The sequence below is a fragment of the Akebia trifoliata genome, chromosome 15 (genome assembly GCF_017979445.1).
Source record: "Akebia trifoliata isolate Shusen 1 chromosome 15, ASM1797944v1, whole genome shotgun sequence".
In the NCBI taxonomy this organism is placed as follows: domain Eukaryota; kingdom Viridiplantae; phylum Streptophyta; class Magnoliopsida; order Ranunculales; family Lardizabalaceae; genus Akebia; species Akebia trifoliata.
In genome coordinates, this window is record NC_141389.1 from 118803 (window position 1) to 144442 (window position 25640).

General features: G+C 38.0%; 4 protein-coding genes across 7 annotated transcripts; 1 reads left to right on the forward strand and 3 right to left on the reverse strand.

The window, feature by feature from the left end:
* Positions 1-433: 433 nt before the first annotated feature.
* On the forward strand, positions 434-1886 carry LOC147383707 (Late embryogenesis abundant (LEA) hydroxyproline-rich glycoprotein family). Of its 2 annotated transcripts, none has more exons than XM_086426786.1 (2): positions 434-452; positions 985-1886. In XM_086426786.1, the coding sequence occupies exon 2, from the start codon at positions 991-993 to the stop codon at positions 1810-1812; it is 822 nt and encodes a 273-aa protein (XP_086282912.1). In that variant the 5' UTR covers positions 434-452; positions 985-990; the 3' UTR covers positions 1813-1886. The 2 variants fall into 2 exon arrangements, with proteins under 2 accessions (XP_086282912.1, XP_086282911.1); XM_086426785.1 differs by lacking the exon at positions 434-452 and adding an exon at positions 512-673.
* Positions 1350-10116, reverse strand: LOC147383708 (uncharacterized). 2 transcript variants are annotated; one of them, XR_015173093.1, is made up of 3 exons: positions 7050-10116; positions 3238-5793; positions 1350-2779 (listed from the first exon to the last, which is right to left on the reverse strand). XR_015173093.1 is itself a non-coding variant. In XM_086426784.1 (2 exons), the coding sequence occupies exons 1-2, from the start codon at positions 9801-9803 to the stop codon at positions 3322-3324; spliced, it is 5226 nt and encodes a 1741-aa protein (XP_086282910.1). In that variant the 5' UTR covers positions 9804-10116; the 3' UTR covers positions 2897-3321. The 2 variants fall into 2 exon arrangements, 1 of the variants encoding a protein (XP_086282910.1); XM_086426784.1 differs by lacking the exon at positions 1350-2779 and having other exon boundaries at positions 2897-5793.
* Positions 10117-11652: 1536 nt separating this feature from the next.
* Positions 11653-18377, reverse strand: LOC147383709 (Leucine-rich repeat protein kinase family protein). 2 transcript variants are annotated; one of them, XM_086425089.1, is made up of 4 exons: positions 18058-18377; positions 16709-17776; positions 14092-15624; positions 11653-12490 (listed from the first exon to the last, which is right to left on the reverse strand). In XM_086425089.1, exons 2-4 carry the CDS (start codon positions 17616-17618, stop codon positions 11910-11912), a joined length of 3024 nt encoding a protein of 1007 aa, XP_086281215.1. In that variant the 5' UTR covers positions 17619-17776; positions 18058-18377; the 3' UTR covers positions 11653-11909. The 2 variants fall into 2 exon arrangements, with proteins under 2 accessions (XP_086281215.1, XP_086281214.1); XM_086425088.1 differs by having other exon boundaries at positions 16709-18377.
* Positions 18378-18920: 543 nt separating this feature from the next.
* On the reverse strand, positions 18921-25177 carry LOC147383710 (SUN domain-containing protein 1-like). The gene is made up of 2 exons (XM_086425090.1): positions 23620-25177; positions 18921-19424 (listed from the first exon to the last, which is right to left on the reverse strand). The coding sequence occupies exons 1-2, from the start codon at positions 24718-24720 to the stop codon at positions 19125-19127; spliced, it is 1401 nt and encodes a 466-aa protein (XP_086281216.1). The 5' UTR covers positions 24721-25177; the 3' UTR covers positions 18921-19124.
* Positions 25178-25640: the final 463 nt, after the last annotated feature.

Below are 25640 nucleotides of genomic sequence, written 5' to 3' on the forward strand. Positions count from 1 at the left end.
TTCAATACGTTTGAGACGTCTCGTGAGACAAAACAATAAATTGAACTGTAACTCGTAAATCTCGATCAAAAAATGATTTGGTGAGTTGGTCTCGTTCAACTCTGATATCGAGTTAACTCGAACGATACATCTCTATCTCAGATGAGTTTAAAAACCATGTTTCACATTGAGAAATCATCCCTCCTCGGGTCATCAAATCAAGTGGAGACGTTTAATCATATTCGAACCCATTTCTATTTGGATCTAATCTAAGGATCCAAACCCGTTAAATTCGATTTTTAGATGGCTCAGATTTCGGGTCAAGCTGGACTCATTTCATGCCTTAATGTCTTATTAATTAGGTACATTTCCACACACGCACACGTTTGTTGTGTTTAGGGTTTAGGGGTGTTGTTTGTCTCTAGGAGAGACCGCGTCCGCGGTCCGCGTCGGCTGTCGTAGTCGCCAACTAGGTGTGTTCTGTAATCCTTAGAAGAAGAACATATTTCATACTATATAGACAAAACATATTTCATATCTTACTCTTCCAAGACTCATTCTTACCAAAACAAAAACCCTTTCTCACATCTCCAACAAACATAAATAATCAAAAAAAAAGGAATTCGATTCAGAAACTTTCTCATTTCTTCTTCTTCTTCTGCTACAGAGGATTTCCATTTGAAGTTCATTTCAGGTTCGTTTTCTTTAATTAGTTTCTGGGTATCTCTCTATCAGAAACAGAGCATTTTAAATCTCCAAAATTTAAGTTTGATTTCACTGTATGATTCTAACAGACAAGTTTTCTATACTTCTCTATCCATTACAAATAGTTTGATTGATTGATTTTTAGCCCTTATATATCGTTATCCATGTTAGTCAAGTCTTTGAAACCTGCGTGATTGGTGCGCACGTTTTTAGTGACACGTACACGTTCTCTTGTTCTCTCTTCTCTGATCTCTCTTCTCTATTTCTAATCTCTCTGTTCATTCTTCTTCTTTACTACAGCTCGCCATGGCAGACCGGATTCACCCAAGTCACTCGCCGCCCAGTGAAGAGAACCTCATCACTAAACCATCGGAAAACAGTTCACTCCCGGCCAAACCAACCCTTCCGATGCCTGAAAAACCCATTCCTCCGCCAGGTACTTACGTGGTCCAGATCCCCAAAGACCAAATCTACCGTCGCCCACCGCCGGAAAATGCTCTCCAATACAAAAAATACACTCGCCAGAAAGTACGCCGGAACCGCTGCTGTGGTTGTCTCTGCTGGATTATCGGTATCATAACTCTCCTCATCATCCTCATTGCCATCACCGCCGGTGTCTTATACCTAGTGTTCCGTCCCAAAGTTCCAAGTTATTCCGTCGAGAAGCTCTCCATTAAAGGCTTCAACCTCACCTCCTCCTCAGATCCGATACTCTCTCCTGAATTTGACGTCACCATCAGAGCAAAAAACCCTAACAAGAAGATCGGAATTTATTACCAGAAAGGAAGCTCCGTCTCCGTTTCTCACTCCAACGTCAAGTTATGTACCGGGGTCTTGCCTGCATTCTACCAGCCTAGCAAAAATGTGACGGTTTTTCAAACGGCGTTAACTGGTTCCGGGGTACAACTAACGACTGCGATTTATCAAAAGTTAACGGAAGAGCAGAAGAGTCGGGCGATCCCGTTAGACTTGGATTTGAAGGTCCCTGTTAGAATTAAGTTTGGGTCCGTTAAGACTTGGACGATTACCGTTAAGGTTCACTGTCATGTAACGGTGGATAAATTAGCGTTGGACACTTCGATCGTATCGAAGAAGTGCGACGTCGATGTGAAACCTTGGAAAGACTAAATTAAATTATACAGAAATACAGATTGTAGAATAATGAATGAACAGTGGTGAAATATATTTTGCTTAGTTTTCAATTTTTTTTTTTCTCTCTCTTTTATTGTTTAATTAATAATACTTTTTTTTTAATGAAATAGATATTAAAAATATCAAACAAAAATAGAATTAATTTTAAAGAGTTTAAAACTCATTTCGAACGATCAACAATGAGAAAAATGAATGTGGGGTTTTAAATCTCATCCGATACATTGATTTTTTTACTTGTCCGTCTCCTTGCTGGGCAATACCGAGACGACTCGGGTCATACGTATTGGTCTTGGTATCGGACGAGTTTTGAAATCATGGACGCAAGACTATATGTAATGAGAATTCAATATACATACAATGAGAAAGTATAAATTCAATTTTAGAAAACCAGATACTATGAGAGCTATTGAATCAATAATTTCAATATGCAACCATGTCTAATGTCCATTCTAGTTATTTTTTAAGGTGTGATATACAATGAAAGCCAGAATAAACTCCTCGAATTATCGGCCAATCATTTTAGAGAAGAAATATTTTGCAGTTTTGTGAGGATTTACAGATATATTGGGCGAGTATCAGAAGCGATCGGTTAAACAACAAAAGAAAGTGGTATATGCCACCCATGAGAATAAAAATCAAGAGAAACATCATTTAATAAAAAAAAACAAATCAACAAACAAGCAAATTAAAGAACATCATCAAAAAACCATGTCCTTACCTTCAACAATTCTCAACTACTCAAAAGAAACAAAAACCCAAGTTTTAATAAGCTAATAACATAAATATTGATGAAAAGAGCAAGAACAAATCCCACTGGCCTGAAATTGCAGCTTCATGGTCTGAAAATCTGAGACAGGAACGTTTAGTTGAAACCAACAAATTGACCTTCGCACTATCCTTTTGCCTGAGTTTCATAGAGAAATGGTGAGGCTATCATCCATACCTGACCAGGACATGTAAACAGAAGAAAAGCGAGGAATAAGGTGAGAATTTTAGGAGGCTCGTAATCATATCTCATCAAAGGCTTTATTCGGTCTCTTGATTTCCCCAAAGAAAAATATAACAGAAAAAAGTGTTTTAAGTTTGTGAATTAAACATCATTGTCATCATTCTTCAACACTCAAATCACAAATTCTCATTGAAAAATATAATTTACAATATGCATGCATAAAACCATGTTCTCTCCCAAGAAGCTCAAACTACAACTCTCAAAATATGGAAGGAAAAAAAAAGAACCCACATACTTCAAGGAACCTAATAACCACCACCCAATCCTTGAAGGAATCAATCAGCCAGAAAAATTACTCAAAATGATACCTACAAAGAACACAACTATCACTGCCACACACAAAAAAAACCCATAACCAGCCACCCAAACTGGAAAAGCAGAAAACTCATCACCTTGCTTCTCATGGAAATAACAGAGGAACAAAGAAATAACTTTTGTTTCCCTCCTCATTTTTTTTTTCTTTTAAATTCCTCCGCTCAATCAGAATCACTAGAGCTGGAGCTGGAACTGGAGCTCGAGCTCGACTTACTGGATTTCACTTTCTTCTTTTTAACACATGTTGTGTTCGAACTTGAACCCTTGTATGTCCCTTCACCTTCAGGATTTAATTCACCAACATTAGTAGTCTCTTGAGTAAAGGATTCTTCAAAACCTGAAGTGCTCTTGTCGGCCGATTCCAATGCCTTCGTTAAAACTTCAGACGTCCCAACTTCAGATTCAATTGGTTTTGGCAGATTTTCCATCGTATCTTCTGCAAGAACTTCCATTGAATCTTGGGATTCTACAACTCTTGGCATCTTGTCAACAGATTCAGGAATGGTGGGTTTTTCATGATCATCACCTCCTTCACTGAGCAGCTTAAAAGCCAAATCAATGTCATCAAGAGACCTTGCTTCAAGCATTGGGAGCTCCAGATTGAAGTCAACCAAATTCGCATTACTTCCTGTTGGACTGAGATCAGTAGACTGAACTTTAGCTTCCTCCGATATTGACCCCTCGTGGATTGATTCAAGAACTATAGACTTCTCAACTTCTCCATCACGGAGTTTCTCAGAGGCTGAATCAATACCATGGAGAGATCTTTCTTCAATAACCGGCACCTCTAAATTAGAGTCTACCAGATTTTCATCTTGGTTTTGTAGCTTGAATTCGGCAGACCCAGCCTTACTTTTCTCTGGTATTGACTCATTGTGGATTAATTCAAGAACAAGAAGCTTATCGATTTCTCCCTCATGGATTTGCGTCAAGGCTGAACCATCGTTTTCGAGAGATGTCGCTTCGAGAACTGGCAGCTTCAAATCTGTCTCCATTGACTCCTTATGGATTTGCTCGAGAAGAGAAGCATCCCCAATTTCTCCCTCATGGGATTGCATCAAAGCTGAACCATCATTTTCGAGAGAAGTTGCATCAAGAACCGGCAGCTTCAAATCTGTCTCTATTGACTCCTTATGGATTGGTTCGAGAAGAGTAGCGTCCCCAATTTCTCCTTCATGGGGTTGCATCAAAGCTGAACCGTCATTTTCAAGAGATGTTGCTTCAAGAACTGGAAGCTTCAAATCTGTCTCTTTTGACTCCTTATGGATTGGTTCAAGAAGAGTAGCGTCCCCAATTTCTCCCTCATGGGGTTGCATCAAAGCTGAACCATCATTTTTGAGAGATGTTCCTTCAAGAACCGGTAGCTTCAAATCTGTCTCTATTGACTCCTTATGGCTTGGCTCAAGAAGAGTAGCACCCCCAATTTCTCCCTCATGGGATTGCATCAAAGCTGAACCATCATTTTCGAGAGATGTTGCTTCAAGAACTGGCAGCTTCAAATCTGTCTCTATTGACTCCTTACGGATTGGTTTGAGAAGAGTAGCATCCCCAATTTCTCCCTCATGGGGTTGCATCAAAGCTGAACCATCATTTTCGAGAGATGTTGCTTCCAGAACCGGCAGCTTCAAATCTGTCTCTATTGACTCCTTATGGATTGGTTCGAGAAGAGTAGCGTCCCCAATTTCTCCCTCATGGGGTTGCATCAAAGCTGAACCATCATTTTCGAGAGATGTTGCTTCAAGAACCGGCAGCTTCAAATCTGTCTCTATTGACTCCTTATGGATTGGTTCGAGAAGAGTAGCGTCCCCAACTTCTCCCTCACGAATTTGCTCAATAAAGGAATCAATATCTTTGGGAGACCTTGCTTCGAGAACCAGTAGCTCCTCTAAACCAGTCTTCATTGGATTTGAATCTTGGCTGGATACCTCAAACACGGCATATCCAACCTCAGTTTCCTTCGTTGGTGGCCCATCATGGATCGATTCAAGAATGCTAAATTTCTCAATCTTTTGGTGGAGTTCATCAGAAGTGGTGCTTGCTTCATGAACTTGTGATTCCGAAATACGTTCCTTCACTTCTGGATATCCATCACCCGCCTCAACATCAGCAGACCCATCCCCCGATTCCAGAGGTTTCTGCGAGCCCACAACTTCGATCAATTGGTGGGGTTCCTCTTGAACATTTTTAGTAGCCTCAGATTTAAGACCATGTAGCCCCAACATAATGTCTTGCACGCCCACTACCCACTGCTCTTCAATTTCGTCTGTGTTTGCTTCCAATTCATCAACATTGAAGTCACCAACTGCATCCAGTTCAATCAGTAACCTTTCATCAATCTCTTTGATTCCCTCAGCCACCTCACTGAATTCTTCCCCAGTGACTTTGGTCCCAGATGATTCCTGTGAAACATCAAGATGCCCCAAAACCAGTGATTTTCTATCGTTTTGGATTCCGTCATGGACGTCGTCTTCCAAAACCATTTGATCTGTAGTGAGATAATTCTCAGAAACCTTAGATGGGATAGTAGAGGGAACGGAAATTAAGGGAGAGAGATCCGAAATATCCTTATTATGCTCATTTAAATTGTTAATGACAGCCGCCTCTTCAATAGATGCCAGAAGAAAAGATGGTACCTGGTTAAAATAAGAAGCAAGCATTGTTAGTCACTCCTAGTTATCTTTTTTCCTCTACATATGATGGACATAGATTCTGATATTTGAAGTGGATGGCTAACACCAATAAAGACAATTCAAATTTTACAGCAATCTGGAATGACCATATTAGCTCAAATATGCCTATAGATCGAAATATCATTACTATCCAATTAAGAGCCATCATAGGAACAATCATAAACCCATATAGGCCACAGTCCGGATAAGGGGATAAAATTAAAAGGAATGAACAACGTATTTTAGGACAGCTGCCTTACAATTGGGCATTGTCTAGATTGATGAGCAGCCGAAGGCAAGACTACCTCATAACTTCCAAGTGAAACAAATAGAACATGAGAAAATTAGAAATGTTATGGGAAATATAATGATTCAATAGTAAGATGAGAAGGGTGGGCCAGTAATGTTTTCTCTTCCAGAAAAAGATTCTTATGGGCTATTCTTCCCTTGGCTATTGCTTGGGGGGTGTGGAATGAGAGAAATAACAGGGTGTTCAATAGTAAGATGAGAAGCTCTCACAGCATTTTCTTGGAGACCTTGGGTTTGTTATATCTTTGGGCGAAACAGAACATTGATTTCATGGGGATTACTTTTGATGATTTTGTTTTTAGATGGAACTATTTATGTAGTCTTTGATGCTTTACTTTTTCTTTGCTTTGTTGCTCTTTAAGAGGCCTCCTCGGCCTCCTTGTACTTTATTTTATTGCCTTCAATAGATTACACTTATCAAATATATATATATATATATATATATATATATATATATATATATATATATATAGATATATATATATATATATATATATATATATAATGATTCAATGACATGAAAGAATGTTCATAGAAATCATAACATACATGTGTTAATAATTCAGAAATATATATATATATATATATATCAAAAATATATATATATATATATATAATGATTCAATGACATGAAAGAATGTTCATAGAAATCATAACATACATGTGTTAATAATTCAGAAAATCATCAAATAGTAGGAAAAGGGAAAACAAAAGCTAGATTAGCAATAAAGTTTTTCTAAACCTACTTTGTCCAATTGAAAATATCTTCTTTTTTTAATGAACTCACAATCTTATATTTGCTTATTTTTCTTACTCATTTGTACTCTATATTTTTAATGTGTTATTTATACTTCTATCATCTTTGAGTGGATGCCTTAGATCCTCTCTATAATAAAATTAGTACTACTGACCTGAGACTCTTCATGATCACCATTAGAGGATAACTGACCAATTGATTTCTCCAGCAAGGGTGGGGACTTCTCTAACATAAAGTGAGTTAAATCTTCAGATGACAACTCATCTGAATAAATAGAAGCCTTAGGGTCCACCTCATCTACATTAAACTGGGGAAACCCAACATTGATATCTGGATCCAAACTTGATGAAGGGGCTGGATGCTGATCATACTGAAGATTTGCTTTCTCACTCATTGGAACCTCATCTACTGATTCAGTATCTAACACAGATGAACTTGAGTCAAACAAAAGTTGCTCAACCACTCTTACATCATGCTTACTAATCATGGTTACTTCCCTCGACCTTGATTCATTCTCGCCAACTGCACACAACTGAGACGAGGCTAACATCAGCCCTTCATTGCCAGAGGTTGTCTCCTTTTCTAAGCTTCCCACATGAAGTGAAGATTGTCCATCTGTTTGTAAAATGGCTCTTTCATCTGATGCTGGAGTCGAACCCTCTCCCAAGATGTCTACTTGCATGTTAGACACTATGGAGGGAACAGAGGTAAGAACACCTTTATCCACATAACATAAAGCCTCTTCAATAATTGTCATGCCAGAGAGTGTCTTCTCCATAGCTGATGGACTCCCATCATAAATGGGTTCCTTTGTTTCACTTTCATCCACTCCTTTGATCCCATGCCTAAGACCGGAATCCACGACTGATGTTTGCAAGGAATTGTTGGAGTCATCTGTAATGTCATCAATTGTTGGCTCTGTATTTCTCAATCCTTCTTCAGTGTTCAAATGAAAAATGCCTTCATTCACTTCTGACGATGAGGATGAGCTCAACCCGGTATTTTTCTCTTTGAATACTTCTGATTTCACGTAACAATCCATTGCTTTGGATCCCATATGTGAAGCTACGGATTCCATATCGGGCAAAGTTGATTCTCTTCCTTGGGCATGTTCCTCGTCTGCTCCTTTCTTCTCATCCCTACTGAGATCAGCATCTCTTCTGTATTGATCAATTTCCACCGATTCTAGTTCTGCATAGGATTGGCTTTCTTGTTTAGCATGATCGACAAGGGAGATCCGTTGACCCTCTTGAGATATTTCTTGTTCAATGAGATTCTTGTGATTATCTTGATCCACAACCGATGAAAGTGATTCAGTCTCAGTAATGGAACTCAGCTTGGAATCACTCCTCTCACTCATTTGTCTTTGAAATTCGGGATAATCCATCCCTTTTGATGCCTCTCGTTCAGGTACGAAATGGGGTCTGGAAATATTTTCATGTTTATCTTGCTTGAATTCTCCAAAATATGAAGATCCCAAGCTAAAGCTCTCATGCCTTCTGAAGTACATATCATCATGACTAGTCACGAACTCTTCCTCAAAGCTTCCTCCCGTGAGATTGGGTCTCTCTTCAAATGGATCGTAAGGAAGATCAAAAGGGTTTCGTCTTGCTAACAAAACAGAAGGAGCTGAATCAGGAATAGGTGGTAACCCCATGGCCTCATTGGAATCATAATGAAGATCAAAAGGGTTGTGCCTTGCCGTTGATATGGGTGCAATTTGAAAAGGAGGATCACTACCATCCAAGTCTATTAGGTTTTTCTCAGCCACTATCACTCTGAAGTTTTTCCTGGCTCTTCGCCTTGCTATTAAACTCTCCAACCGCCGGTTTCTTTCTAGCTCAGAATTCCCAAGATCCATGACATTTTTTTCATCGTCCCTTGTCCATTTGACTACTTCTTTGGTACCATCATCTTGCTCCCCCAGCTGCTCTTCATCATCATCGTCATCGTCGTCGTCATCATCATCATCGTCATCGTCATCTTTTTCATGGTTTTCAACCTCCTCTCCCGACCCGGAATTGGATTCTTGGGACCTCTCTGAAGCAGCATCAGAGTCATCAAGGGTTATATGAGCAGGCTCAGATGGTTCTGTATCTAAGAGTGGGTGGAGCTCATCCAGCATTGGAATGATATCGGCCATGGAAGCATCTGGAGAGGAACTCTCCGCTCGATCAGAACTAGAGTCGGAAGACTCGTCACTGTCTTCAATTTCTTTCCAGAGCGAAGAATCTTGATCAGTCTCCACTTTGAGCCCACCATGGGAAGATTCACCTCCGACGACATCATCACAAACAATGGACGGTTTCTCCTCAATGAATTCTCTCTTCTCGATGAATCCGTGATTATGCATTTTTGTCTCCTCTTCAATCCCATCCTTCTGGGTGTCAAATTGTGTTCCTTCTTCCTCGATCTTAACAGTCCTATTACTGATCAAACCATCATCATGGGTTCCCGCGAAGACCAAATCATTCTCATCTACTTCCTTCTCTTCGATGTCTCCTCTCATCTCGACATGGGTTTCTATAGAAAAACTCTCATCTTTCTTAAAAACAAGGTCACCTTCAACAGGCCCAGATTTGAGAGAAGAGGTTTCATGGTGAACCCCCATTGTCTTCTCCCCTTCTCCTTCTCCTTCTCCTTCTCCTTGTCCTTCGACTTCGACTTCGGGGATATTCGGTTGCCCAAAACTCAATAAAGTGCCGAGAAGAACAAATGTACAAACAATAACAGGGGAAGCAGAGACCAAGAAACCAAACACAGAAGGAAGAAATCTATAAAGAAAAAAGAAGAATAACACAAGACCCATAACAAAAGGATGATTACAAGCCGATTTATAACAAGTCCTGGTAGTAAAAATCAAACCTTTTCTCATATAAACTCCAATCTCCATTGCATCAACACCCATTTCTTTTCTCAATTTTGATCTTAAGGAACAAAAGGAGAAGAAAACTAATTATTTGAAGATAAATTCACACAACTCAACTCCTCAAAAAAACAATAAAAATCAGATCTTTGATGATAAAACAAAATCAGGATGATCAGTTTCACACTTCTGTAACTCAAAAAGGAAGGAAGGACACAAATAATATTTAAACTTGAAACTAAAAAGAAGCAATAAGAGAGATTGAGAATTGACTTACTTCAATCAAGATCAAACCAGAGAGAGAGAGAATAAAGAAGAAGAAGAAGAAGAAGAAGAAAAAAAACAGTCCAAGCTCCAAAGTTTTCCTCTTGTGTTTCCTTTTTCTCTTGTCTCTGCTGTTGGTATCTGATTTGATCTCAGAGAGCTTTTGAGATCCTCTAATGAAGGGACCCTTTCATTTGGCTCACTGAGTTTCCCATTAACTCAGTGAGTTATTATTGAGGGTGAATATTTGAGATACCCCTAAAATAAACATTATCCTTGACCTGAGTCTACTCAAAAGGACTAATAGAAAATGACCAAAAATCCCTTGAGGTTGAACAAGAAGGCAGAAAATTTTACCATAAAGAATGAAAATGGATGGTTTATTTTAGAGGTAAAATATCAATGACTTTTGGCTTAGCCAGAAGATGAGTCCTTTTAGGCCATTTTATGCTAATCTTCCTAAATATATTGAGGTGAAGGGGTATGGCATCAGTTTTAAAATATTGAGGTGAAGTGGTATGTTTAAAAAGTTTATTAATTGGACAATCAAATTACTGTAGAGTAGTTAAGGTTTGTGTCTATCCATGAGGGTTCATTAAGTAATTTTCCTTAAAAATAATAAGTTTAACAACACAACCCCATAGACTGAAATGATGGCTGTAATAATAATCAGTATTTAAGAAAGGTGAGAGGGCCTACCACTCAAATTAAGGTTATAATTATTATTTAGGACCTTAGATTAGGACCTGCTTTGTTAACCACAAAGAAAGGTCCAGCTAAGGCTACTTTTACTTTATATTCAGTTATTTAAAAGACGTGTTTGGGTACATGGCTCCACGTTAAAGTAGGTTGGATGTTAGTTTTTTTTAACAATGAACTTATAACTTCTATGTCAAACCTCTCTCTATCACAATGTCTCAATATGAACGTTATTGAAGGGCAATTCTATCATTTAGAAAATGGTTTTAGTTTGGAAGAAAAGAACATATGCCCTTATAATATCTTATTTGGTATTTATTTTATTGACAATGTTACTCACCAAAAAATCAAAGTAAGAATGAGAGGAAGACTTGTTAAAATACTTCATCCACCAAGCCAAGCCGGGTGCCGACCCACCAAGGAAATACAATTTTAGAGCTTTGTAGGTCATCTTGAAGAAATCCTGTCCGTTCAAAATGGAGGATAAAGGGGGTGTCTCCCTCTTTATTTTCAAGCAAAGCTTCATAATATCTTGGGATTGAAGTTTTTTCGATTACATATATCCACTCTGATATTGTGACTAATGGCAACGCTCACCACATTTTTGTGTCCCTTCTCGGTAGTTTGTGCTTATCCATAATCCATAGATGATTTTGTAGCTTTTATGAACATATGGGATTTTTTTGTACATGATGTTCAACATGTCTCAGAGGCTGATAGATACCACCAGATATTACTCCCTCTCAAGTGCCATCTTGTTCAGTTTTGATTCCTATAGGCAGAACCTGTATTATACAAGACGAACTCGATAGATCATGCTTTGAGGGAAATATGAGCATTGTTGTCATCATGTGCACAGATCGCTTCCACTTTGACACACTGCACAAAATTAAAAGAATTCATATCTAGAGACCTGTTTAAGAAGAAATTAAACAACTAAATCCATCTAAGGATCTTTATTTCCTTCCCCAACTGTTCCAAGGCAATATTCTCAAGATCAGTTGAGAACTAAAGGTTAGACCCAAACAATCAATCAAAGGGGAAAAAAACACAATGAAAGAAAGAAAAATTAGGTGACAAAAGGTGATCAATCAATGGTGTTAGTACCAAAGACAACTTCTGTTAGGACTTTTGGGTAAATCAGTGATGAATACAGATTTACAAGTGGGACCCACTTCAGTTCTTCTACAACACTATCGAGGAAAGAACTTCAAAGATCGTTCTCATATCAGGTCTCTCTGATGCAGGAAGAGTACACCTTAGAGCCACCTGCAGCATGTCGCAGAGACCTCCCGGTGGACTATCCACACCGGGAATCAGCCTGTCAAAGCACTCAGTCAAACGATTCTCCTCCGCCAACAATCTCACCCAATCTGTCAAATCAACCACCCCACGATTCCCAGAAACTATCTCCCCGGCACTTTTTCCGGTCAGGAGTTCCAGCAATATCACCCCAAAAGCATAGACATCACTCTTTAATGAAGGGCATGGCTTACTTGAGCTGGCAAATTCTGGTGGTCTATATCCAAGAGCACCAGCATTTAAAACCTGTTCGGCCGTGCCAGCCGGAGTCATTATTCGGTGGAGACTATAATCAGTAAGGAGAGCATTCAGGTCAGGAGGTTGTAATAAAATGTTGGTTGATTTGAGGTTGCCATGAGGGATTGCTTTTTCATTATGCAGGAAATTTAGACAGCGAGCCACATCTATGGCGACCTTGAGCCGCTGATCGCTAGATAGTGGTGGGAGTTTTCTTGGCTCATTCTCTGCGAATGACATTGAAAGTTTCAATTGAGCAGAATAATTATGTATAACCATAGTATTAAATCTCAAGACATTTTCCATGAAATATTTCAATTTGTACAAGGCTTGACACAAAATTTAACCAACAATTTCTTTTTGTATATACTTTGGTAGATATCACTATTTATTTCGCTATATATTTCGACAAAAAGTAAATTTTGACAGAGAAACAGGTTTTATAAAAATGCAAGAGTGGTTTGATATATTTTGATAAACAGTAAAAGCCGACAAAAATTTATTTTGAAAAATAAAAAATAAAAATATTGATAAAATTTAGTACATTTCAAAAATTACAATATGTATATAAGTAAATGCTAGTTTCTTCGTGAACACAATTGTTCTACATGCTGTGGTGTATCTCATCCATGTACAATATAGTTGTTTTAAGTGGCCAGATTCTCAGAACATGTGTTAATGTGTAGCATAATGATAATAATCTTCATTTCCACATCCCATATGGTTGTTAGTTGTAGACTAATGACTTATGACAGTGTTTTCTAGTATGCTTTATCATTTCCTATCATTTCTAATGTTCATGAAAATTGTATTAATTATCACATCAGTAAAAATATTTTCATGAAATGTTTCCATTCCAGGCTGGTCCAAACAGAAGCGAAACCCCAATTCAATACCTTGGATATAACATATTAGATGAGGAATATTCAAGTCAAACTGACAGGAAGTTGTCTTGCCTACAGCTATTGTATATGTGATTCACATCATCACATGCAAAGGTTAAGATGTCGAGACCACCATTCAACAGCTACATTAGGATATTTATCCAATTGAATGATCCTAATCATATGTCACAAGTTACAACATATTATTTCAGACCATCAGAAAAATTATGGAAGATTCCAGAAAGAGTCTATGGGTGTATATGTTCATAATTTTGGTCTAAACATCTCTCCTTGGTGAAACCCCGCTGAAGATCTTACGGATCACATGTTTTATGTCCATAATTTTGGTCAGAAATTCCCTCATTGATATATAAAAAAAATGATACTTCATGGCCTAAGCAAATAAATTAACTTGCCGTTAACATAACTGATGTCATATTTTACATTAAACCTCAAATCAGAGCCCACCAATGACAGGCCCCAAGTGAGCTAAGATCTTATAGATTTCATTCAGAGTTAAGAATTTTTGGAACATGGAATTAAGAAACAAATTGCAGCATGTCGAATGTATACAGGAAAGAAGGTCTGCCAACAGCATACCAGATACTTTTTACACATACAGGGGGTGGGCCTCTCATTAGACGGTCCCAGATGGAGATCTAGAAGGCCAAAAATCAACCATATCGGATGTCTTAACCATCTTATTTATTTAACTATTTCTGGAATGCTCAGGATTTTTTTCTTTCTGACTAAAATAAGATAATAGATTGGCTGGTTATAATCATCCACTTGAGTCTATTTTTCGCTTAAAAGTTATCCCATGTGGAACGTAACATATGGTGGGTCCCTTATAATGTGATTGAACCCCAAGATACTCCTATACACCTGGTAGATTTTCTGGATGAATGACTTGAATGGGAAACAAAAGTAGGGAGGAATCATACCATAAAGATGGAGGGACAAACAGGCTGCATTGATGTAATCTGATATAATAAGCTTTTCATGGTCTTTCGGCCCCCAATAGAAACCACGTAATGAAACTATATTTGGATGTCTGATGTACCCAAGCTTCTTTGCTTCCCTTGCAAATTCCTTCTTACCCTTTGCTATCTCTTCCCTCAGCCACTTCACAGCCAATACATGACCATTGTCAAGTGTGGCTTTATATGACGTTCCATGACAACTTCTACCAATTGCTTCTGCTGGAGCATGTGAAAGCTCCTCCGCCGTAAACAAAGACGAACTGTTAAATAAGTGCAGATCCCCCGACAATTTATCAGGAGAACTGACCTTCAGCACAATAGAATTCTCAGACAGATACGGATCACTAGGATGTGGATTTGAAGATGAGAAGAGAGAGAGAGGAGAAGGCATCCCTTTATCTCTTGTTGTTGACTCAGGAATGCCTACTTCTGTGGACCCTTTTACAACTGATGAGGTGTTTCCATACTCATGTACAGATGCCATTTCTGAAGCAAGCAAGCGATCGTGAGAGAAGTTTAATGAAGCTGGAGAAGGCTCCATATTTTGTTGATGATCAAAAACATGAGAAAGAGACCCCCCTTGTGGAACACTTTTCCTTACAACATTTTCACCGGAATTAGTCCTCCCGCGTCGAGCCATATAATAAACCATTACAGAGAAGAGAACAATCGCTGAGACCCCAACAACAATACCTGCGATCAGGGCAACTTTAATAGATAGCTTCGCATGGGTCCCATGCTTCTCTCTAAAAATAATCTCTGGAGCATCTTTTGGTGATGACGATGGATGAGGGAAAATGAGTAAGGAATTCCCTGGATGGAATGAGGAATCTGGGAACCCCCTCAAGTTTTCAGGTACAATTCCCGAGAGATTGTTATAAGACACATTGAATCCTTTAAGCTTATCTGAAAGATCATCTGGGATGCTACCTTCAAAGCGATTGTTAGATAGATCAAAATACACCAAATCATAAAGTTCACTAATTTCTGGGGGTAAAGAACCACTTAATGAGTTGTCTGACAGATCAAGAGAGACCAGACTCAAATTCTGAGTGGAGCCTATAGAAGGGATGGGGCCGGTAAAACTGTTGCCTGAAAGGTTTAGCTCGGTCAATTTCAACGACATGAATAAGCTCTGTGGGAGGGATCCATCAAGATGGTTGAGGCTAAGATCAATCGTACTTAGTTCAGGATAAAATCCTAGTATGGAAGGGAGAATCCCCTCTAGTGAGTTGTTGGATATCTTTAAAGATGTCAGCCTCAAGAACTGAGAAGTACTGTTTAGAAAGGTTCCTGTCAGAGAGTTGGAGCTTAGGTGAATAACCTCAACATAATTCCCCCAACTCTGAATTCGGAACAAGTTCCCCGAAAGAATATTATTACTCAAATCTATGATAGCACAATGTCCTACCTTAGCAGGCAAGGAGCCTGACAGCTTATTTGAAGAAAGATTAAGATTCTTTAGAGTTGAAGAAGTGATACTTGCAAGTGGACCTGTCATAAAGGTAAAGAGTTTCAATACGATAAATGCAAGTATTCCAAAATCTGAAGGTCAATATAGAACCATAATCAACATAAACCACTTGAAACATTACACCGTACTAAAATATTGTGTCGGTATTACTCTGGAAAAATTAAGTCTTGTTGCAGAAGTTTGAAGTACTCCACATGATTGTCTGTTCTGTAGTATGACAATCAGACCAAGACATATCCATCTACCATGAGAAAGGACATGGGACCTCACAGACTATCATATAACTAAGGTGTTTAAATGCTGAAGGTCTTGCAACAAGTGGAAGTTGCACACACATTGAACGTATGCGACTCAGTGGAACCTAGAAATATATTGAATAATTGTATCTATACTGTGTCCCATGTCTATACCAGAACACATTGAAGTCATTATTACTTTAGTAAAGGTAGGTGCCCATAAAAAGAATATTTTATATGACATAAAATATTAAACATATTTACACCATGTGGATGACTTGATTTAAAGAAGGCTTTCCACAGAACCAGCTTGATTTACAGTTATACTTCTCTTGGCATGAGACAGAGTACTAAATATTCTGGACTTAGTAGTATGAATGTTACTGTCCATTCTGATAAGTGGAAGTTACACACACACTGAACATATGCGACTCAGTGGATATCTATCCTGCATTCCATACCCATACCAGAACAAATTGAGGTAATAGATTACTTTCTTAAATGAAGTTACACACACACATACATGCATGCACACACATGCACATACACATCAGTTACACACACGCACACGCACACACATCTGTTACACACAACACTTAAAACTACTTACATCACACGGATGAGTTGATTTGCAGATATGTTTACTAAAAGGATTCTTAGAAGGTTTTAGCCTAGCTGGCATGCATAGAATGGCAAAGTTCCATGGAAAAAAGACTGCTAGTTGTGGAGTTACAATAAAAGATTTGCCCTATTTCTTTATTCTCCCAAAATAGTCTTAATCAGTATCCAAAGAGAAAGTACAATACACATAAAAATATGACAATAATAACAGAAAATGTGAACAGTCTATCATTAGAAATCAATTTACCTTTTAGTTGGTTATGGCTCAGATCAAGCTCGGTCAAGATCATTGAACTTTCTTGCAAAAGAGCTTCAGGTAGAGACCCTGAAAGTTGGTTGCTTCCAAGCCGCAGAATTCGAAGAGAAACTACAAAATTGAACGAAGGGATCTGACCAACAAGCTGATTATAACTGGCATCCAACACCTCCAAATTGTCAAAAAAGGGCATTCCATCATGAGAGAAGAGCTCTCCAACCAAGGAGTTGTGGCTAACATTTAAATACTGAACCATGGATACAAAGGTGGAATTCCCAAGACCCAAATCGAGAGATCCAGAGAACCCATTGCCACTGAGATCAACGTACACTACATTCCGTAGTTGCAATAAAACACCCCCGATATCACCAGAAAAGCCATTATATCGCAAATCAAGATACTTCAACCGCTCCATCTTTCCGAAACCAGGTGGTATTGTGCCTCCCAAACTGTTTGAGGAGAGATTCAGAAGAGCTAAACTCTTCAACTTCATCATTTCAGAGGGTATTGAACCATTGAACGAATTACATGAAAGGTCCAAAATTTTCAGGGACCCAATGGATCCGACATCGTGAGAGATAATTCCCCTAAATTGGTTGTTTGAAATAGATAAATTTTGAAGCATTTGAAGCCCTATAAGAGCAGAAAATCGGAATGTTCCAGCCAATCCCAGATCGTTCAGGGCGATTGATGTAATGTGCCCCCCACTACAACCAATCCCATACCAATTCTGAGGGCATCCATCAGTTGATGCTACATTGTTAGCATCCCAAGAACTAAGAACATGACTCCTTTTTGGGTCCTCCTCAATACCTTTTTTTAAATCCAAAAGAGCATCTGAGTCCAAATTCCCACTCACGAGTGGTATCAACAACAAGAAAATCAAACTGATGAACTGCATTCCCTTCCTCCAAAACCCAAACCCCAATTCTTATCCCAGAAAACTTATTGAATCGAATTTTGACAAGGTTCACAACTCCAATATAGACAAAAACATAGACATTGTAGAGAGTTGAAGAAAAACCCTAACCCTGAAATTAAATTCTAATTGCATGAAACCTACATTTCCAAGAATAAACACAGGAAGTAACTAAAACTTGAAATCCAAAAAAACCCAAACTGAAATTTCACCTATAAAAGCGCAAATGGAGAAAGGCAGACAAAGAAAGTAATGATTTAAGAAACAGAGCTGACTAAATCTAGTGTTCAATCAAAACACCAATAATGAGATCGAAAGAGAAAAAAAAAAGGGGGGGATTCTACAATTTAATGCAACAAAACAATTGAGATAATAAAAAAGACGACTTTTTTGGAAGAGTAAAGTGGAAATGATGACTTACTTTTCAACTGAATCCTGAAAACCAAACAAATCTTGAATTTATTTTCTGAAATAAAAAAACACACACACACACACACATGGTAACTGTTCTTCAGGGTTTGAACATTGAACAATAAAAATTAGGAGAAATTCTCACAGAAATGAGAAAATTGCAGAGAGCTCAGATTCAAGAACATAGTGTCGGTCTTTTCATGCAAACACAGTACACACTACAACTAAAAAAAAAAATGTCTTTGGTTCAGTTTGGTCAACGGCCATCCTGTCAAGCTCTATGGGCTTTAATTTGGTCCGTTTGGGTCCAGAATGTTTTGCCTTAAATGATGTCACAACAGAGTGCTAAGGCCCAATAGTCTCTCTCTCTCTCTCTCTCTCTCTCTCTCTCTCTAATAAATACTTTATCTTGGTCTGGGCATTGAAAGCATCATCGTCCTCCAAGCCTTGCCCTTACCTAAAGATTTGGGTTTGGTTTAATGACACTTAATCCTCACTTTTGCATAATCTTCTTGTCAATTATCACCATCTCAATCCACAATTCTTCTAAGATTTTTGTTTACATATGCCCACTTAAAATGCAATAAATACACCTAGAGAATAAACATCTGAGCGTATTTTAGTACAAAAATATTTTGTTAAGGGCATTTTTTTATACAAAACCTAATTTTCAAATTGTATTTATGGCACTATAACATGTGCCCTACATTAACAACATCAATTGATTCAATATTTCTTCTAACTAGGACTAGATCGATATTTATTGATTTTCGCCCAAATCTTTTTGATCAACTTTTTCTTCTTTTCTTTTTTTTCTTAATTTATCACTTATGTGAGAAAAGACTTTGGAGACCCATAGGCCATAGCTCAGGATTGAAAGATAAACATACAAAACAGGGATGATAAGTAACAACAAAATGGGGAAAAAATTCTACAACCCACGCATAATAATTAGCGGCTTACATGGTCAGAAAAACGGTGGTCTAGAGACAGAGAAAACAACTAAAGGATTTTCTTACAACAAAACAAAAAAGAGGAGCTAAATAATAGCAGCAAATGGACACCAAAAGTTTGCATTTAAGGCTGCAAAGTCGATATTGCAACTGAGTCAAGTTCACGGCCGTGCACCCTCAGCCGATAAATGCACGTGTGAGGACCTCCATGGTTAGAAGTGAAGTCAAGCCTGACCATGTTGACAATGCCTGAATCTGTAGGGTCTACATTGAAAGTCTGAGCATTGCTTCTCTCAAGATCATAACTGAACTCTGCCAATAGAAACTTCTTTTTGGCCTGTCTAGATGGATCCGCATCATGCCCTTGAAACCATCCAGAGATTCGACAGTCCTTTGGAGCACTTGACCTGTCATAGGCTACACTCTGCATTATTACAAGCAAAACAAAACAAAAAAGGATTAGTAGATGGTGATGTGTGGAGAGCCACAAATAAACTTGACAGAATTTTACACAATAATGAAGGTGCCAACTCGGTGAGTTCGTTGCCAATTTAGGGAAATCATATTATGAAGGACATTCAAAACAATCTCTATTCGATTAATGTCTCCTAACAACGACCACGGTTCCATGCTCAATTTTCTTTGTTACAAGTATGTTCAGCTTTTTCTTGCTAACTGGTTAAAGCCTGTCAGTGTTGATGCCACAACGTCAGGTTGTCCAACCCACCTTTACTGACCCCACCAACTCACTTGCTTATCCAAAAAATAGTTCAGCTTTTCTAATTAATTATGATGTTCCGAAGGACTCTGACTTGGCAAAATTATAACATCATCATGACAGATATATTCCCCCCATCCCTCCAGAAACCACCTCAGAACAGTGGGTTCCCACCACAAACCCTGATTGTAATGACTAGAAATGACACTGGATGACCTATGTGCATATTGGGATGGATGAGTATTGTGTTGATGGCTTCCAGATAATAACCCACAAAAATGTAAATTCCTATCCACCCATCTTAAGGATAAGTTTCAGAATGCTCATCAAAGGAAGTTCTCTTTCAAGAAGTTAGCAACTATGAAGTCTGTTTAACTACAGTCAAGCTTGTAATGTCTAGATACCATGTCTTCCCTCGTGCCAATTACTTAATTCAGTCCCCTTTTCAGAGGAAAGGAAAAGAACTATTCAATAAGAAATGAACCGACCCAGGGAACACCTGATCCAAGTGTCACAACACAGGTGTGCCAAAACTTAAAACGAATAGTGAAAACCAGCATGTATGTATTAACAGAGAGAGAGAGAAGTGAAGGTTCTGAAAGCAACCCTATTAATTGAGGAGATTCTGAAATGCACAAATAGAGAGCATAGCCCAACCAATGATTTTAAATGCTAAGGCGTGAAGCGAGGCCTAAGCCTAACAAGCAAGCATTTCCCATAAAGCGAAATAATTAAATATTTGGATAAATAAATAGCAAAAACATCCACAAAGAGAAAATCAGGAAAAATCATTTTAAAAGACCAATCGCAATTTAACATTCCAAAGTCTATTATCCAAAATTCCATAGTTTCACACTTACAACTGTCAAAGTTTTAACCCCTCAAACTAGAATCAACACAAGGTTATAAGAACCAACCTCTCTAACTATAAAAACAACCACTATAAGACTGGAAGTGGAGGGGTAGGCTCAACATAGAGAGAGAAATTGAGATAGGGAAGACAGAGAGCCATGGTGGAAATAAGAAAAAGAGACAAAAATTGCTAGTCTTGCAAATAGGCTAGGGTTATGTAATATGTACTAAGGACCTTTATGCAAAATAAATGTTATTATAACAACTTCACAATTATAAGGACTATTATAGTATTATATGATGAAAATACAAAAAAAGAGATGGAAAAAAATAAAATATAGTCCCATAAGGTGTACGCCTTGCAGTAAAAGAAGTCAAAACGGCATGTGCCTCAATAAAGGCATAAGCTTCTTCAACGCTGCTTTAAATATAGCATGTAACCTGAGGCAAAAGAGCTTTTACTTAAAGCCTCAAGTCCCTTTTTGATAGCCTTTCCCTAAGAAAAACTTCAAGGTATAAGCCTCCAACATTTTTAAATAAGTAGGAAAACCCATAATAATGAGCTTTCTCAAAATCAAATATCTTTGGGAAATCTAACTCACCCACGTGAAATATGATGTTCATTTTAAAATCAACATTAACTTCTTTTTTTATTGATGAAGGAAATAAAAGATTCAGGCTCTTAAAATCAACATTAACTGTCATGGCACTCTTCCACACTCTTAACCCAAAAGAAACAACCAAATTATTTTCTTATTTGTTATTTCTATAACTATGTTTACATTGTCTTTGCTCCAATTTTTTTATAGGTCATTATCTTTCCTCCATAGTTATCTATGGTTTTTAACTTCAATTGGACATTTTTTTATCACATCCCTTTTGAGTTTTCATTGGCTCTCACTAGTCACTATGATCAAAGATGGTTGAACTCAATCCCATACCACGAAGGCCACTTACTAAGACTAAAGTATCTACTTACCCTTAAAAAAAATCATAAGTGTACTGATTCCAATTCACTAAATGGCATTTAGGGGTTGTCCAAACCTTTCCTGAAAGAACCCCAGTTAACATCACCAATCTGTTAGCAATGTTAGCTAAGTACATAGTTACCAAGTAGAGGTTTGAAAATAAACCGACAAGAGGAAGTTTTGGGAAAAATTAGAAGAAAAATCGAGAAAAATTGGGGCTAGGTTAAGGTTGTGTAATCTTTCCTACAAAGTAGCATTCTCATATTATATCATCAAATCCCATTTAAAACTATAATAATAAATCACTAAACCCCATATTGACATCATCTATATATCCAAAAGGCAACCACATGTCCATAACACATTCAAGGTTTATATTGTTTAAAATACAAAAAATACTATTGCAGTAGTGATTTTTACCTTCCAATCACATACACTTCAAGATTACTCCTTAGACATCCAAATCTACTTTTGCTCCTTATTTAGTTACTATCTCCCAACTGGGGCACCAGTGTGGTACTTGCCAAAGAGTCTCTGATGGCAAAGTTAGATTTCTAGCAAAGATTTTTCTTAAAATTACACGATATTCTCCACATCAAAGGCCAAAAGTCCTTTTACATATATCATTCCATCTCTATTTATGAGGATATCTCTCTTAATGCCTCAATTTGATAGTTTTCTCATACCACACCTTCTTTACATGATCACAAAAATCTTATCCATGATCATAAGAGTTTATCTCCATCCAACCCCCAGATATCAATTGGTGGTTATATCCTTATATTAACTCCCACTGAGGCACCGTCTTTCCCAGAGACAAGATTAACTCCCATCTAGAATCCAGTCCTCAACTCCTGAGCGCCCTACCGAGCAAGGAAACACCCATTGTCAACCTTCACCATTAAAAACCTACTACGCATTGCGCCTCGACGGGATGAAATACTCCTCTCATCATGCACCTCAAGCTAGACACGTGCATGAATCAAATTCACTTCACATTTACCTTATACAACTACAATCATGAATCCAAGTTAGAATTCATCAATTGATAAAAATCAGCAAATGCACGCCATCCTTATTTGCATCCTTATTCTTTGATACTTCACCAATAAAATAGTCACCATCATCTTCATCAAGGTCATCTCCTCTTAATAGAGCATCATCTGAGATTGGATCTGAGAAGGGTAAAGTTTTATCTAGGTCATTTACACCTTTTTTTTTTACCAATTTAATCGCAAAGTTTATAAATTTTGTAACTTATTGAAAAAAAGTCTGAGATTAAATTGGTGAAGGAAAAAAAGTCCCAATTTAATCTCAACTTCTTCAATTAAGCGTCAAATATGGTGATTAAATTTGTTATCGAGTTAGCATCGTTGATACACATACGTTGATCCACCTCTATTTCAACTAATCTCTCCTATCAAGCAAATAGTGGGTGAACAAATTAACTAACATGGGCAAAAATCATTTCTACATCAGTTTTGCATATAATTCATGATTTTATTTTCTTTTTATAAACAAGCGGGTTAGTGCTTAGGAATTAATTGGTAATGATGGGTTTTGAACCCAAGTTGTGGTACCAATACTCACAGACTTTAACCAACATAGCAAGCTGGCACCTATAAGCTATATCCACAATTCCCCGTGCAAACTTTAAAACCAATAATTCAATCGGCTATAAGAAACCAATTGAGTTCTTAACTTGACAATCACTTTAATATGGAGAAATAATTGCGTCTATTGTCTCTTCAATTAGTGCCTAGAACTTTGGAAAGTACCTTATATGCACTACGCATGAAACCGATTGGCAACAAGCATGTAAGAGCTATTTCCTCCCTTTCTCACGAACAATGTTTCTAAACATGGAGGTGTGAGGCAATGTGATTCAATTACCTAAAGCATGAAGGATAATCCTCAAGGAGTGGGACAAAAGCCCTTGTGTGATTCGATAGCAAATGGATATCTAATGAAGATTATACATAGAAAAATATCGATACAGACAGGAGATACCAACTAAGATCAAGATTTCAAAGAAGAGATAATAAAGCATAAACCCCCATAATCAGTGGAAAAAAAAATACCTTTGCCACATGTTCCAATGTAACGGCTTCTGGAATGATTGCTGTCCTGAGCTTGATCTCCACAAACCCACAGCTTCCTTTGAGGGGAAAACACTCACCAGGTTCACCGAAACTCGGCTGCAACATCCTTCTTGCTTCAGAATTTACTATCTTTTGGCCCTTGGTAAGCCAATTAGTACCCTTCACAGAAAAGTAAGGTTCCGAATGCCCAACTACAAAAGCCCCACCAGAAGCCAATGCATAATCAACCCAAGCAAGTCCATCGGCTGCATGCCTTTCAATCTCCTTTTCAACAATCTCCCTTGCAACTGCCCTAATCTCGTCCAAGCTCCAATCTTTATTGCTTCCCTCAGGACTTCTACGCTTGTTCAACTCATCCGAAAATCTATCCATATCTTCCTTTGTAAGGAAACCGCTAGCTCTCAAGTCACCCAAAGACTTGTCTAAACCATCAGTCCTCACCCCCAATTTCTTCACCTCGTCCTCAATCACCAGACCTCTTTCTTCGACTTTAGCCAAATCCATTCTCAAACCTCCAACTTCATTCTCAACCTTCTTATCAACCATGTCCACTTGAACCTGCATCATTTTCGTCGTCTTCTTTAAAAAAGATTCAACCTCTGCAATCCGACCCTCAATAGTCAAAATTTCCTTCGGTGAAACAGCAACATCTCCAGATCCAGACTTAAGCGCCAATTTTCGAATCATCTGAATCAACCCTAAGAGAACAAGAAGAAGCAAGAAATTCTTGGTGAAAATGCTAAGTAGAGTTTGCCAAAAGGGTTTCTCAGGTGGTTTCGTAACGACTTTCCTTCGTCGAGGCGAAATGGTGGAATTAATCAGACCTTTCTTTGCTTGTGAGGACGATATATCTTTCGGTTTCTCAAGAACCATCTCTCCTCTAATCGAATGGCTCAGATCCCTTCCATCACCATTCGCAGGTTCAGAAACTCCAACACCACCACTGACTTCGTTAACCATTTCAATGTTGGATGATCTCTTCTCTGTAACAGAAACATTTCTCCTCCTCGAACCTAAACCCAAAGAAGGGGTATTGTTAACCGCCGGATTTGCGGTAATCGGGACCGTTGAAGCAGACATTGTTAACCCTAGATGCCCAAAAACCTAAAAGATCGTAAAAAAAAATGCAAAAAGAACAGAATCCCTGTTTTCGTAGAAACCCTAGATTTAAAATTTGAAATCAGAAACCCTAGAATGCCAAGGAATGGTGGAGATCATGATCGGTTTGATGGTAAGTAGTAGAAGAACAGAAAGAGAGAAGATGAGAAATTTGGTGGTTTTGTTGGTAAAATTTTCAGATTTGAGCGCGAATGAAGAATTCTTGTTTAGGGTTTTGATTTTCTTGGAATGAAAAAGAGCGGGGACACAGAAAGATTCTACTTTTTCTTTGTTCGTTTCGTTTGTTTGAAAAATTCAAAATGGTTCTGCGGTGCGGGTAACCAGGGTTAGCAGTTCCAAGTCTGGTGTGCGGTTAGCGTTTGTGGTGGTAATGCGCACAACGCACCCCACGATTTTTCCTCCCTACTTCACTGAAAGTTCGTTGAAAGTTCATTTTAACTTCTACATTAAAGATCATACTTAGATAGTAAGCTAAAAGGCACTTTATTAGAATTCATGAAAGAATTTCAAGACCTTATCCAAGCAAGTATTCATCAAAATTCTTGTCTCGACAACTATGAAATTCGGTCCTGATCATAATCAAGATGTCATTTCCACGAATTTTCCTCCCTACTTCAATGAAAGTTCATTTTAATTTCTATATTAAAGATCATACTTAGGTAGTAAGCTAAGAAGCACTTTGTTAGAATTCGTGGAAGAATTCCAAGACCTTATCCAAGCAAGTATTCATCAAAATTCCTATCAACGATTATGAAATTCGGTCATGATCATAATCAAGATGTAATTGTTTATCTAAGCATCTATTTCTTTTATAATAAGAAAGACTGCAATGAAAACCTCCCGTCCTTATTATTGGACTTGGGCCACGTTTGATCTTGAAA

Coding starts and splice junctions, on each gene's coding strand:
- LOC147383707 (XM_086426786.1), top strand. CDS start 991: ATGGCAGACCGGATTCACCCAAGTCACTCGCCGCCCAGTGAAGAGAAC.
- LOC147383709 (XM_086425089.1), bottom strand. CDS start 17,618: ATGCAGTTCATCAGTTTGATTTTCTTGTTGTTGATACCACTCGTGAGT. Junction 15,625..16,708: donor GAGCCATAACCAACTAAAAG/GTAAATTGATTT, acceptor CCTTTATGACAG/GTCCACTTGCAAGTATCACT. Junction 12,491..14,091: donor TTTGTCCCTCCATCTTTATG/GTATGATTCCTC, acceptor TGTCATTCGCAG/AGAATGAGCCAAGAAAACTC.
- LOC147383710 (XM_086425090.1), bottom strand. CDS start 24,720: ATGTCTGCTTCAACGGTCCCGATTACCGCAAATCCGGCGGTTAACAAT. Junction 19,425..23,619: donor CATTGGAACATGTGGCAAAG/GTATTTTTTTTT, acceptor GTAATAATGCAG/AGTGTAGCCTATGACAGGTC.
- LOC147383708 (XM_086426784.1), bottom strand. CDS start 9,803: ATGGGTGTTGATGCAATGGAGATTGGAGTTTATATGAGAAAAGGTTTG. Junction 5,794..7,049: donor GTGATCATGAAGAGTCTCAG/GTCAGTAGTACT, acceptor TATTTTAACCAG/GTACCATCTTTTCTTCTGGC.